At 38.9% G+C, this 12,012-nt stretch overlaps 1 protein-coding gene across 2 annotated transcripts in view; it reads left to right on the forward strand.

Moving 5' to 3' along the window:
* The window catches only part of LOC124843880 (uncharacterized), a 48,922-nt gene that overhangs the window by 7,486 nt on the left and 29,424 nt on the right, over nt 1–12,012 (forward strand). Inside the window, exons 5-9 of one of the 2 annotated variants that reach the window (XM_088112290.1) lie at nt 1,505–1,594; nt 1,918–2,085; nt 2,923–3,030; nt 5,359–5,418; nt 6,062–6,769. In XM_088112290.1, the coding sequence (XP_087968416.1) occupies nt 1,505–1,594; nt 1,918–2,085; nt 2,923–3,030; nt 5,359–5,418; nt 6,062–6,769 (1,134 nt within the window). The remainder of the gene's footprint in view (nt 1–1,504; nt 1,595–1,917; nt 2,086–2,922; nt 3,031–5,358; nt 5,419–6,061; nt 6,770–12,012) is intronic. The other variant, XM_088112291.1, reaches the window with a different exon arrangement.

Consider the following 12,012-nt stretch of genomic DNA (forward strand, 5'->3'; position numbering starts at 1 on the left):
GTCGCCCGGTCGAGACGATTCCGATGGTGTGGTCGCCGGTCGATTCTGGAACTCCGGCGGCGGCGGCGGCGGTGGCCGGAGGCGGCGACGGACTGGCCGGAAAGAAGCGGCGGCGACGGTGGAGAGATCTGACTGCACGGTGTTGACTGTGGCACAGATTTAAGAGAAAAAGAAAGAGAGAAGGGTTGCCCACTGAAATTTTAGGGGCTGCCGGCGGCCATGGCGGCCAGCCGCCGGCAGACAGCAGAGACACCAGAAGAAGATCAGAGAACCTGCTCTGATACCATATTAGAAGGTGGGTTTTTAAGCCTAACTCAACCCCACAAAACCGGCTTGTAAGGTGAGGTTTGCACCTCACTTATATATTATAAATTGGCCTTATCTCTAGTCGATGTGGGACTTCCAACACACCCCCTTCACGCCGAGGTATAGACATCTCGTGCGTGATAGTAGAAATTGGGTGGTCCGATAACGGCCCGATTGCGGGTGGAATAGAAGAATAGAATGCCCACTCAGAACTCGCTAGGATAGGCACTAACCATGGCTCTGATACCATGTTGAATATAGTGAAAAACTATATTTGAATTAATCTCCCTTGTGTAAAATACACACATAGGGTTCTCTATTTATAATAAAAGAAATATGGGCTAAGCCCAAAATACAAATGAGAAATAATAACAAACTAAGTAAAAGATAAAAGATATAATATATCTAACAGTTTGAAAGCTAACTCAACGCAAAAGTTTAGCTCATGATATCGTTGAAGTGAGCATTACCCAAGGCTTTTATAAATACACAAAAACACACACACCTCATGCCTGGGACATGACATATGGAGTGTAGAGATTGTTTTGGAAAGGGAAAGTCATATGGTCAAGTTGACTGTGTGGTAGTTCGTGGGGCCAAGTTCAGTTTTTGGATACTTGAAGATGTATCAATTTAAAATCTATCGTGGGATCTGAAACTATCTTGGGGCTAAGTCAATTCCAAAAACTATCCCTTTAGATGAAGATTGCCTAATTCTCTTTATAAATTCTACAGTGACCATATTTGTAGTTGATATGGGATCTCTACAGTTGTGATCAAAGCATGGACATTAATTATTGCTTTAATAGCTTGTATACTTCATGTAACTTCATAGTATTAGGAAAATGATTTGTCATGTTTGCTTTGTTAGTCATAGTTCTTGCAGGTTGCAACGTGGAAAATATTGCAGGTTCACTGTTGACTGTTAAGATACCTTTTCAATGATGAATTTTGTTTTTTTGAAGTTGGTTCTCAAAATTTTCTTTCCATAATGATATTTTCACAAGTATTCTGCCTGCTTCACATCATATGATTAATATTGTAGTGTCTCTGTTTATACAAATTTACTGCCTGTTTACGTCATGATTAACATTAGAGTGTCTCTGTTATATCTAGAAACGGTTGTATTTATTCTGAACTTTTAATAGCTTATTTATATTTCTTCATCTGGAAATTGTTATTTTAAATGTTTGAGTAGGTTGGGGAATTAGAATCTCAGATCGATAACTTTGAAGCTGAGCTTGAAGGAATTTCTTCAAAGAAAGGAAAGAACAAGCCACCCAGATTGGTATGTTGTAGTAAAGGAAATACAGTTTCTGGGACTGATTTACGCTGCAGATAATATTTCCTTATATATTGTTAATTACATAATTAGGAGATTTAGTTAGATTTCGTAATTAGGAGGACAATTAAGAGGATTAGTATGCTGACAGTATATTTTATATTTATTGTACGGAATCATTTGTCCTGAATTATAGGGATAGATTATATCCATCATAAATTAGGATTTTCAATTATTAAGTCTTTGTATTATTCTATTCAAGACCAATTGCTCCTCTATGAATAATATCAGAAATAGTTTTTCTGTCAATCTAAGTCATGGCTATTCAGATGTTTGTGTCTGTTGATCAGATACATCTAGAAACATCAATCACTCGGCACAAGGCTCATGTAAAGAAATGTGAATTTATCTTGAGGCTACTTGATAATGATGAACTAAGTCCAGAGCAGGTGAATGATGTCAAAGATTTCTTGGATGACTATGTAGAACGTAATCAGGTTTGTCTTGCATAGCTTAAACATTTTCCATTCTGCTTTTAAACACTATAATTGAGTTACTTTATTTATCTACCCTTTATAGTCTTGAGTTAGTGTGAGCAAATAACCTCTTTTATCAAACAATTAGTTAGTTTGTGGGAGTGTGTAACTCCTTTTATCGGACTGTTAGTCATAGCCATCATTATATGTTGCATTCTGATAGAGTAGTTTGTTACGTTGGTCACTGTCAGGTTGTTATTCTGAGAGAGTGGGTTTAGGTCTTATTCAATCCTTCAAAGCCAGCCTTTAATTCAAGGTGTGTGTACCTTATGTATATACTCTATTTTAGCCATATCTCTGAATGGTATGGGATCTTCAACAAGTTATAACTGGTCTAGTCAGTTAGCTGAGCTTCTTGAGTCTATATATAACTTCTGTCAATAGAAGTTCGTGAGCTGTACAAATCTCAGAATAATAAATACAAAGTTTCTTTTCTATTTTTGTTTTCAATAGATACTGTCAGAATCCCATGATTTATGCTGCACTTAATATTTTCCTGTACCGTTTTAATTACACAATTAGGAATTAATTGCAGGACTAATAGGATAATTAGGAGGATTAGTAGGCTGAAAGTATATTTATATTTATATTACAGGATCACTGCTCCTGAGTTGTAGGACTAGATTAGGATTTATATCCATCATAAATTAAGATTTGTAGTTATTATGTGCTTGTATTCTATTTTAAGAGGAACTGCTCCTCAATGCATTATTTGAAACAGTTTTTCTGACAGATACCGGGCAAATTTTTTGAATTGGTATTAATTTTCTGTCTAACCTATATTTCTTTTTTTTATAGGAGGACTTTGAAGAATTTAGTGATGTTGATGAGCTATATAGTTCATTACCCCTAGATAAGGTGGAGTCACTTGAAGATATTGTAACAATTCCCCCTGGTCTTGCTAAGGTATTTGTTTAACAATTATTGCTATGTTGGAAATACTGAGAGGTGCACACACTAACACATATTGATGCATCTGTAGTTGCATGATTTCTAGCTTCTGTTGAGATACCCTTTTTCTTCCTATGTTTATTACAAAGCTGTCATAAACTGCAAATTAAAGAATTACTTCCTGAAAATTAGTTAATAAGTTAATCTTATGCAGATTAGATTTGTGTTACTGGATTGGGACACACTTTTTAATCCACCAAGGCACTTTTTAAGAAAAAAATTGTGATGGAAGCATTGAGCTTCAAAACAGATGATACTTCGAATTGATAGATTCTAACGGTATTATAGTGGACCTAAATTAGAACATTGATGTTATATGTGGGGACAAAAAATGAGTTTCCTGTCACTCCTATCCTTTAGCCCTTGACATGGGAACTTGTTTTAGTAAGTTCGAAAGTCCTATATTCCTAAGGAGTCAATTTCAAGGGAAGCTCGCATACACCCTACTTTCTTAACCCACCCAGATGTCTTTGAAAAAGAAAAGCTGTGGTAGAAGCACATAAAATAGACTATATCTCAATTGCAGTGATTGATCCTAATGATATTATCGTACCAAATTGAAGTCAGAAAAATAACTTTAAACTTTGGAATAGAGGTCATGTGTTAGGTTCCTGGATTTGAAACCTAACTATGAACACTAACAGTAGGTAGAAACAGTAAAGAAAAAATGGGTTCTATTAGTGACAGCAATATAAATCTCTTTACAAAGAATGGTTGGAAGCATAACCTCCCTGGTTGGGAGCATAACCTCCCTCTTCTGGTAAAAGTCCAGACTTTACAACAAAATCACTCAATATCCCTATACAGAGTTTACAAGAGTCTATTTATAGCTCTAATAGCTTTGACCCACTCCTCCTTACAACAAAAACCCTTCCCAAACCGAAACCAAACAGTTCCCTGTTAAACCCGTTCGGCATGTCCCTGTTACCATTCGACTTCCAACCTAAACCCCCTGTTAAACCCGTTTGGCATGCCCCTATTACCGTTCGGCTACAAACCTAAACCCCCTCTATCCTATCATCCTATGTCCTAACATTACACCTGGCGGCCGAACAACCTTGTCCTCAAGGTTGAAACAGGTAAGCTTGATCAAAAGGCTTGGGTGTTGGCAAATCCTCCTCTTCATCGTCTTCTTCATCCTCTGCTAAGAGTACCACCCGCAGGCTCCTTTCTGGACAATGGTGACCGGCCGCGAATGGTCCTCCACATCGAAAACATTGTCCCTCTTCTCTTCTCTTCAGGAACTCAGGATAGGGCATGCTCGTCACCATTCGGCTTCTGTTGTCGCTCCCGCCCATACTGTTCGGTCCCACGTTACCGTTCGATCTAGTGTTGGCACTCGTTGTGACTTCTCTTCTCATTGATCCTACACTTTCTCTGCCCCGCTCGGTCGATTCGGATTAGGGCGACTTATCTCGTTTTTTTGTTACTGCCCCGATCGCTTGTTCCCAAGATTGCGAATGCTTGGTCGCATTCCAACTTCCCCCTCTCGCTCCACGCATTGCGTCCTCCACGTCTCTCGCGATTCTCATTGCCATTGTCAGCTCTTGCGGATCGTGAATTCGAACCTGTCCTTTAATGTCCTCGCGCAATCCGGCAAGGAAGTATCCCAGTATCTGCTCCTCCGTCACGCCATGGGTTTGCCCCACCAATGTCTCAAATTCCCGGACATACTCTTCCACGGTGTTCTCCTGTTGCAGTGTCGCCAGTCGTTCAAACACCGTCTCCCGAAATCCACCTCCAAACCGGCTGATAAAAGTCCAGACTTTATAACAAAATCACTCAATATCCCTATACAGAGTTTACAGGAGTCTATTTATAGCTCTAATAACTTTGACCCTCTCCTCCTTACAACAGAAACCCTTCCCAAACTGAAACCAAACAGTTCCTTGTTAAACCCGTTCGGCATGTCCCTGTTACCGTTCGGCTTCCAACCTAAACCCCCTGTTAAACCCGTTCGACATGCCCCTATTACCGTTTGGCTACAAACCTAAACCCCCTCTATCCTATCATCCTATGTCCTAACATCATGTTTGTGTTAACTATACAACTATAGTGATTTTGGGATTTTGCTGGTCCGTGTCACTTCATGGGATTGGCAGATGAATTGTTGCTTGCAGTAATTGTTTTTTCCAAACTTAATGATTTTTTGTACTGGGTTTTGATTGTTTCTGCTGGTTCAAATGTATGATTTTGCTATCCATATTTTTTATTGAAATTTCCTGTATGCATATTATAATTTTTCTATAAATGGATCTCCTAATTTATTTGCTATTTTGGCAGGTGGCACCTGTTCTTAGCTTGAAGCCTTTGCCAACATCAGCTTCAGCATCACAAACATCTGTGTGTATTCCTCTATTCTTACTTTTATGAGCTGAAAAAGTTAAGTCATTATTATTGAAAAAAAGGGATTTTTTTTTCAGAAGTTTTCAGTAGGAATATTTATGCAGTTTTTCAAAAAAATTGATGTGCCTGTCAGAGAGATAAGGCTTACTTTTCCTTTCTAAGTGTTTTTTGATGGTCTTCATTGATATATAAACGCTTTTGGATAGGTTATGCATAGTTTTGGTTCAACCCAAGTTTATGGGAATTTTTATTTTTAATTGTCAAGTGTGTTAACTTATTGTTAATGGCATCAATTTATGAGATGTCTTAACAAATTGATGAGTTGATTAAAGAAAAATAATCAAAAATTCGTGCAAGAAATGAAGAAAGTACTCAAATAGTTGTTCAAGACCATGTTAACAATATTTATGTTACATATGGCACCAGTCAATCCAATGTTAACATTTTTTATAGTGTTATTTTTCTAATGGAACCTTTTAAGAATAGTACATGATGGTCAATCATGACTGTAGTTCCACCAAGTGGTTGTGTCTGAACTACCACTTAACACAGAAAAACCTATTGCTTATGGGAAAATCAGTTGTTCATTAGTCCTTGTATGGGTGACTCCAATTTCTAATCTTCAAATGCTTCTTTCCAGGAGCAAGCTGATGATACAGCTTCTCAGGATAGCAATTCTGATGTTGGTGCAAGAACTCCACCTCCTAAAAGTAGTACAGTTAGTTCTACTGCGACAACACCAGCGGCAACACCAGTGGCGAATTTTGCTACTCCTGTTTCTATAAATGTTACGGTGCCTAACTTGTCAAGTCCGCCGCCCATTTCATCTCTCACACCTGGTTCAAATTCTCTTCGGAGTTCCTTGGAAATTAGTAGTGCTGTCAATGCTTCATTTGTAAATCAGTCTAGCACTGTGAAAGAAGATGAGATTAATAGTTTCCCTGTCCGAAGACCATCTCCATCACTTTCTGATGTTGCACTCATAAGGAATATCAGCAGAAACAGCCTGTCAAATCAAACAACAAATAACATACCTGTTGTATCTGGGAACATGGTTTCCAGCAATGGGCCCCTTGGTTTAGTTTCTTCAACTTCTGAAATAACCAAGAGAAACATATTGGTTGCTGATGATAGACTCGGAAGCAATGGGATGGTACCAACTCTTGTATCCCCTTTAAGTAATAGAATGATTATTCCTCAGGTTGCAAGGGGTACTGATGGAACTTCCTCAGTTGACTCTAGTAATGCCAATGAAGGTGCAACTTTGTCTGGGAGAGTTTTCTCCCCTTCTGCTATTCCTGGCATGCAATGGAGACCTGGAAGCCCCTTCCAGAATCAAAATGACATGGTACACTTTTGCTCTTAAATTCTTTTTGCTATTCCAACTGCCACGTTGCCTTTTGTTTATTTATTGTACTTGAAGTGTGAACTGTTTGTTACTTTTCTTCTCCAATTATAAAGTATGTCATTCATTAATGATCTAACTTGGAATTTGTTTGTAATGCTATGTTGGTTGAATTTGCAACTTTTATATAATTCCAAACCGAAGATAGACATGTAATGCTATCAACAGACCTTAAAAAACTAACCTACCCTTACACTCTTCAAAATGAATTATGCATTCAATAATTGTTTGGCTTATCATTTCATTAATCATATAGTTGTATGTGGTTCATCACAGGTGATGATTGTAGGTTGAACTTGATTTTTTTTGTATGTTTTATGAGAAATACCTGTATCTAAATTTTTCTACCTGCTCTTGTCATTTTCCTTTTTCTTTTGATACATTTCTTGAGGATTTCTTGTTCTCTTACTTTTCTCTTTTGTATCTTATTCAGTTATTTGATTATCAAAGATTAGAAAAATCTTTTATGCTTGTTTTAGTGACTTTAGTGATCTTCAATGCATTTGAGGTCAGCACATCTGCTAATTTATATATGAAAGTATTTTGTGGATGAGTATGTATATAGGCCTATTCAATTGAAAAATGTTACTTGGGTGCACATACAGGCCTATGTTGGGGAGATGCTGGCTTTTTGCATCAGTTTTGAGTCTGGTACATGTAGATCATTTAATGTATCTAGGTTTTCTTTTTTTTCCTTTTGTTACGGATTAGTTGAATGAAAGTATGTAGTTCAAAAATTGTGATGCGATATTGTCAAAAACCATGATTGACGTGGTAGTAATTGTCGTGATATATTTTAGGATGTTTTTATATTTGATGGGCTGTATTTATGCAACATTTATGTGCTGCATTTATTAGGTTTATTTATGTATGATTGATCCCGTAATCATAGGGATCTGTTTCTTAGAATTAACTGTCTGCATTTCCTAAAATATGCAGCTAACCCATGTATATTTATAGAGGTTAATAACCTCATAATGAGAATAAGAAAGAAATAATATTCCTTCTAAATTTGAGATGGTATCAGAGCTCCCGATCCCTGGGAGTCTCTGACCGTGCCACCAAACTGCAGCCGCAGCCTTCATTGCTGCGCGATCTGTAACCTAAAATCACAGCCTTTATTGTTGTGCCTCGGAGCTAGCCTTCATTGCAGTGTAACTCCTTCTACCTTGATTCCTCCTTGTTATGGCTGAAGTAGTGAATCTGGAAACTGGGGACAGTCCCCAAACCACTGGAGAAATGCAGAATATTCATTCCACTTATAGGTTAAATGGGAAGAACTATCTCAAATGGTCTCAAATCATTAAGACCATCTTGAAAGGTAAAGGGAAGATCAGTCACCTGACTGGTAATGCACCAGATGAGACTGATCCCAAATTCAAATCATGGGATGAAGAAGACTCCATGATCATGGCATGGCTATGGAATTCAATGGTCCCAGAAATCAGTGATACCTGTATGTTTCTGAAATCAGCAAGAGAAATTTGGGAGGTAGCTGAACAAACTTACTCTAAGGCCAAGGATGCTGCTCAAATTTATGATGTAAAAGTGAAGACTGTGGCTGCCAAACAGGGAAATAAATCAGTCACAGAATATGCCAATCAACTCAAGTCTCTATGGATGGAACTGGATCACTATCGAGTTATAAAAGCAAAATGCTCAGAAGACTCAGCAATTCTAAAGGAGTATATTGAACAAGATAGGGTCTATGATTTTTTGGTAGGCCTAAACCCTGAATATGACCAAGTTCGAATCCAAATCCTGGGAAAAGAAAAGGTTCCAGGGCTTAATGAAGTGGTGGCCATTATCCGGAGTGAAGAAAGCAGGAGAGGGCTGATGCTGGAAACCTCAACCATCGAAAATTCTGCAATGATAGCTGAAGGAGGAACAATCATGACTGCCAACCAGAAAAAATACTGGGTTCCCAATATGGAGAAAAAACATGAGGAGGTTTGGTGTACTCATTGTAATAAGCCACGCCACACAAGGGAAAAGTGTTGGAAATTACACGGAAAACCCCCAAGCCGAGAATGGGGGCTGAAAGATGGAAAGATCTCAAGCCGAGAATGGGGGCCAAAAAACCCAAGCCGAGAGTGGGGGCAAAAAGGAGGCGTATACAAAAAAGGAGGGCAAGGGCAAGCATACATTGCTAATGGTCAAAGTGAAGAATCTGTACAGTTGAATCATGAAGAGATAGAACGGGTAAGAGCCTTTCTTAGTAAATTGGAGAAGCCCACCAGTACAGGTATGTGTACATTGACATACTCTGGTAAGTTTCCATTTCTGTTTGGGCTCAATGTTTCAGATACACCATTTACACATTACTGGATATTAGACTCTCGAGCCACTGACCATATGACCCCCTTACCCAAATACTTTTCCACGTATTCCCCATGTCCTAGCAATAAGAAAATTTCTACTGCAGATGGAACCCTTATAACTGCAGCCGGACAAGGAGAGGTCCAACTAAGCCCATCCATGACCTTAAAAAATGTCCTTCATGTCCCTAAACTATCCACCAACTTGATCTCCATACAAAAACTTACCAAAGATCTTTCATGTAATGTTGTCTTTTACAACAACGCTTGTATCTTGCAGGACAAGAACTCGGGGAGGACGATTGGACATGCTAGAGAATGGAATGGCCTATACTACATGGAGAACCCTAATCTGCCTACCAAGAGTCTTATATCTACATCCATCATGACCAATAAAGAGAAAGCTCAACTTCATCATTACCGGCTAGGACATCCATCATTCCGTGTTATAAAAGTGTTGTTTCCTTCCCTGTTTAAAAATTTAAATGTGGAGAGTCTCCATTGTGAGGTGTGTGAGTTTGCAAAACACAAGCGTGTACCTTTTCCCATTAGCAATAAGATAAGTTCTCTCCCGTTTTCTCTTGTTCACACTGATGTATGGGGTCCTGCCCATGTTCCTAATATCTCAGGTGCTAAATGGTTTTTAACATTCATTGATGATTGTACCCAGGTTACTTGGGTGTTTTTATTGAAACAAAAATCTGAAGTTAGCTCTATGTTTATCCAATTTGTCTCAATGATTAAAAATCAATTTGGGGTCAGTATCAAAAGAGTTAGGTCTGACAATGCCAAGGACTACTTTAACCTTGTACTAAACTCTTTTTGCCAAAGGGAAGGGATAATCCATGAGTCCTCATGTGTAAACACACCTCAACAGAATGGGATTGCAGAAAGGAAAAATGGGCACCTATTAGATCAAACTAGAGCTCTACTTTTTCAAAACCATGTTCCTAAGAGATTTTGGGGGGAAGCCCTTCTTACTGCCACCTATCTAATTAATAGGTTACCCACTAAGGTTTTAAACACTAAAAGTCCCATGGAAGTTCTATCCTCGTTCTACCCACACTTAGATCCTACAAATAACCTTCAACCTAGAATATTTGGGTGTGTATCCTTTGTGCATATTCATAGTAATGAAAGGGGAAAGTTGGATCCTAGGGTTGTCAAGTGTGTCTTCTTAGGATACTCTACCACACAAAAAGGGTACAAATGTTTTCAACCCCTCTCAAAAAGATTCTATGTGTCAAGAGATGTCACCTTCAACGAACAAGAAAGCTACTTTAAAAAGCCTCATCTTCAGGGGGAGAATGTAAGACAGGAAGATGAGACTCTCATGTCCCCAAATATGACTTTTGGACCAGAAATTGACCCTGAAACTACTCCTGCACCTGAACCAGCAAAACAGCCTACACATGAACCAGCAAAACAGCCTGCACCTGCACCTGATGGAGGCGGAAAGTTTGGGAAAAATCTGGTGTATTCAAGGAAAGAAAAGGCCATTCCAGGATCCGGCAATGTCCAAGAATCCAACCCACCGTCACTGCATGAGGTAACACCTTCAAATCCTATAAATTTAAGTGATTCTAATGAGCTTTTGTCTGAAAATCTAGAAGCACAGGTGGACCAAACTCTGGACCTGCCCATTGCCCTTAGAAAGGGAACTACAACATGCACCCAACAACCACTTTACCCACTGTCAAATTTTTTATCCTTTGAAAAATTCTCTCCTACCCATAAAACTTTTCTCACTAACCTCAACTCCACACACACACCTTCCTCTGTATCTGAAGCATTGTCTGACAGGAAATGGAAACATGCCATGGATGTGGAAATGGATGCCGTAAACATAGAACCTGGGAACTTGTCACTCTACCTCTTGGAAAAAAACCAGTTGGATGTAAGTGGGTATATACAATAAAGTATAGGGCCGATGGGACCATTGAACGTCACAAGGCAAGGTTGGTAGCTAAAGGCTTCACTCAAACCTATGGAGTTGATTACATGGAGACATTTGCCCCGGTTGCTAAGATGAACACGGTCAGAGTAATATTGTCATTGGCAGCTAATAATGATTGGGATCTGTAGCAATTTGATGTGAAGAATGCTTTTTTGCATGGAGATTTTGAAGAAGAAATATACATGGAATTGCCCCCTGGTTACAATGACCGGGTTGCTGCTGGAACTGTTTGCAAACTAAGAAAGGCTCTATATGGGCTAAAACAATCTCCAAGAGCATGGTTTGGAAGATTTACCAAGGTCATGACAGGTCTGGGCTACAAACAGAGCCAAGGAGATCACATTATTTATCAAACATTCAGTTTCAGGGGGAGTAACACTTTTATTAGTGTATGTAGATGATATTATAGTAAGTGGGGACGACAAGCAGGAACAACAAGTGTTAAGTGAGTGTCTTGCCACTGAATTTGAGATCAAGACGCTAGGGAGGCTTAAATATTTTTTGGGAATTGAAGTGGCTCATTCCATGAAAGGGATCTTCATATCTCAACAAAAGTATATTACTGATATGCTCAAAGAAACAGGGAAGACAGGCTGCAGACCAGCAAGTACTCCAGTTGATCCAAATATAAAATTGGGAAGTATGGAGGAGGATATTGCGGTGGACAAGGAAATGTATCAAAGACTTGTGGGCAGACTTATTTACTTATCTCATACTAGACCAGACATTGCTTTTGCTGTAAGTCTAGTCAGCCAATTTATGCACCAACCAAAGGAAGCTCATCTACAAGTTGCCCTTAGGATTGTTCAGTACTTAAAAGGAACCTCCGGAAGAGGAATTTTGTTCACGCGGAACAAGAGTGTAAGTCTTGAAGCATATACAGATGCGGACTATGCAGGGTCAGTTGTAGA

The sequence above is a fragment of the Vigna umbellata genome, chromosome 4, assembly GCF_029865625.1.
Source record: "Vigna umbellata cultivar VRB3 chromosome 4, Vumbellata_1.0, whole genome shotgun sequence".
NCBI lineage: Eukaryota > Viridiplantae > Streptophyta > Magnoliopsida > Fabales > Fabaceae > Vigna > Vigna umbellata.